Here is a 2,000-nt window from a genome sequence, read left to right on the forward strand (position 1 = left end):
AAGCAACTCCAACCACACGAGACAGCTCCAGCAGAGCAGAGCCCCAAGGTCAAGTTAGAGCTGCAATGCCAGAACACACATTTCTCTGTAAGCAGGAGAAACAAAGCTCACTACAAACCTCACGGAAACCAAGCAGCATCTCTCCTACTACCTTCAATAAGCATAAAGGGAGGTCCTCTGACAGGGTGGGTAGCTCTCACCATGCTAAGAACAGCAGCACACGATGCACGTCACACCACAAAGGAAACGTTCACAACCACGCTACCACTATGGCCCTTTGTGAGAGCCACAACCTCTGCTCTTTGGAGGTTGGAAGAATCAACAAGGATCCCTCTGTCTTGCTCCCCAGAAGCTCTGGATCCCTAGATCTCTGTCAGTGGACGAGCCAAAGCGCTATTTGTGTGGGATAGATAAGGAAAGCAAACATACCCCGATAACCTCTTCCCTGGTACGCAGCAGGCTGAAGGTTGCCCCCACAGGCAGGATGCACGTTCTGTACCAAAGGCCTTAAATTTGCCCGGGTCTGGTTAAAAATAAACTCTGGGTCAGTGCTCTGCCACAGCAACGTGTTCCACAGCCCCAGTTTGCTCCCATTCCCTCCCACTGCCAAGGCAAGGCTGGATGGGGCAGCCCTGGCCCATGGGGTCATACGAGTTCCCTCCCAATTTCTTTCATGCCAGTCGGTTAATTTTCAAGCTGAAAAGGACCACCATTGGCAAAGTTTGACTTCATTCCCTTGGGATACACCCACCACGGCCTTCCACAAGGGCTCAGGCTGTTCGTTTCCTGACTGGAGCACTCTGATGGGCATTTTGGTACATGGTTGATGTCTGCAGCCCCATCCAGGCAACACATACGAAAGAGCAAAAGCTGATTTGGGGACTAAACAGCTTCTTTCAGGCCATTTTTTCCCATCTCTGATAAGAACCACATGCAGACACAACAGTTTAGCAACGACGTGAGGTGCAAACATCCCCCAGAGCAGTTACATGAGGCAATTCTCCAGGGGCAGAGTGAAAAGCTCTCTTTTACTAAGTTCCAAGAGGGGGGTTGGAACTGGATGATGTTAAGGTCCTTTCCAACCCAAACCATTCTATGATTCTACAAGTCTATGAAATGCTTTTTGGACAGTGACTCCTGCTGGAAACGTGAAGCCAGCACAGCTACAGCCCAGGCTTTGGAGAGCAGTGATGTCCCCATGCAGGGACCAGCATTATCCCCATGGCCAGGGCTTGCACAGCACCTTCCTCTCCAGCAGCTCTTGAGGGAAACACTGAAATACAGCAGCAACTCCTTCCGCAGCCTCCTCAGAGAGGAAATGTGAAATACCAGGTGAGCAGCCTGGCACAATGTTGCTCCCTCTCTGTGAGATACCACAGGGTTTTCCCACGCTAAAGCAGCATGTCCTTGGCTTTGGTTTTGGAGAGTCTGCAACACTGAACCACATTTGAGGCTGGCACCAGCTGGAAGCAACTGTTTCACTCCTTTGGTTGAAGAGCACTTGGTTTTATCTTCACATCATCAGAGAGGCACCAAACACAATGTATGTGCCAAACATCAGCTCTGTGCTGGCAAGCCCCGTTCTTCCAGGATCCTCTTCACACTCTCCACAATGGTCCACACCTCTGCCATGGCACCTTGACCTGCAAGGGAACAGCAAAACCACACACAGTGAAACCACAACAGCACAAGAGGGACGTGGAGCTGCTGGAGCGAGGCCAGAGGAGGCCCCGGAGCTGCTGTGAGGGCTGGAGCAGCTCTGCTCTTGGAGCCAGGCTGAGAGAGCTGGGCTGGGGCAGCTGGAGAAGAGAAGGCTCCTGGAGGGGACACCTTAGAGCAGCTCCAGGGCCTAAAGGAGCTCCAGGAAACCTGGAGAGGGGCTTTGGACAAGGGATGTAGGGACAGGCCAAGGGGAATGGCTTTAACCTGCCAGAGGGAAGACTGAGATGAGCTCTGGGGCAGAAGCTCTTCCCTGTGAGGGTGCTGAGGCGCTGGCACAG

The 2,000-nt window shown here is 52.6% G+C and overlaps 1 protein-coding gene across 1 annotated transcript in view; it reads right to left on the reverse strand.

Moving 5' to 3' along the window:
• Positions 1-1,501: 1,501 nt before the first annotated feature.
• The window catches only part of PPCDC (phosphopantothenoylcysteine decarboxylase), a 15,478-nt gene continuing 14,979 nt past the window's right edge, over positions 1,502-2,000 (reverse strand). The window contains exon 5 of the mRNA XM_010023677.1: positions 1,502-1,643. Coding sequence (XP_010021979.1) covers positions 1,558-1,643 — 86 coding nt within the window. The 3' untranslated portion in view covers positions 1,502-1,557. The remainder of the gene's footprint in view (positions 1,644-2,000) is intronic.

This window comes from Nestor notabilis, unplaced genomic scaffold (genome assembly GCF_000696875.1).
Source record: "Nestor notabilis isolate BGI_N333 unplaced genomic scaffold, ASM69687v1 scaffold16241, whole genome shotgun sequence".
NCBI lineage: Eukaryota > Metazoa > Chordata > Aves > Psittaciformes > Psittacidae > Nestor > Nestor notabilis.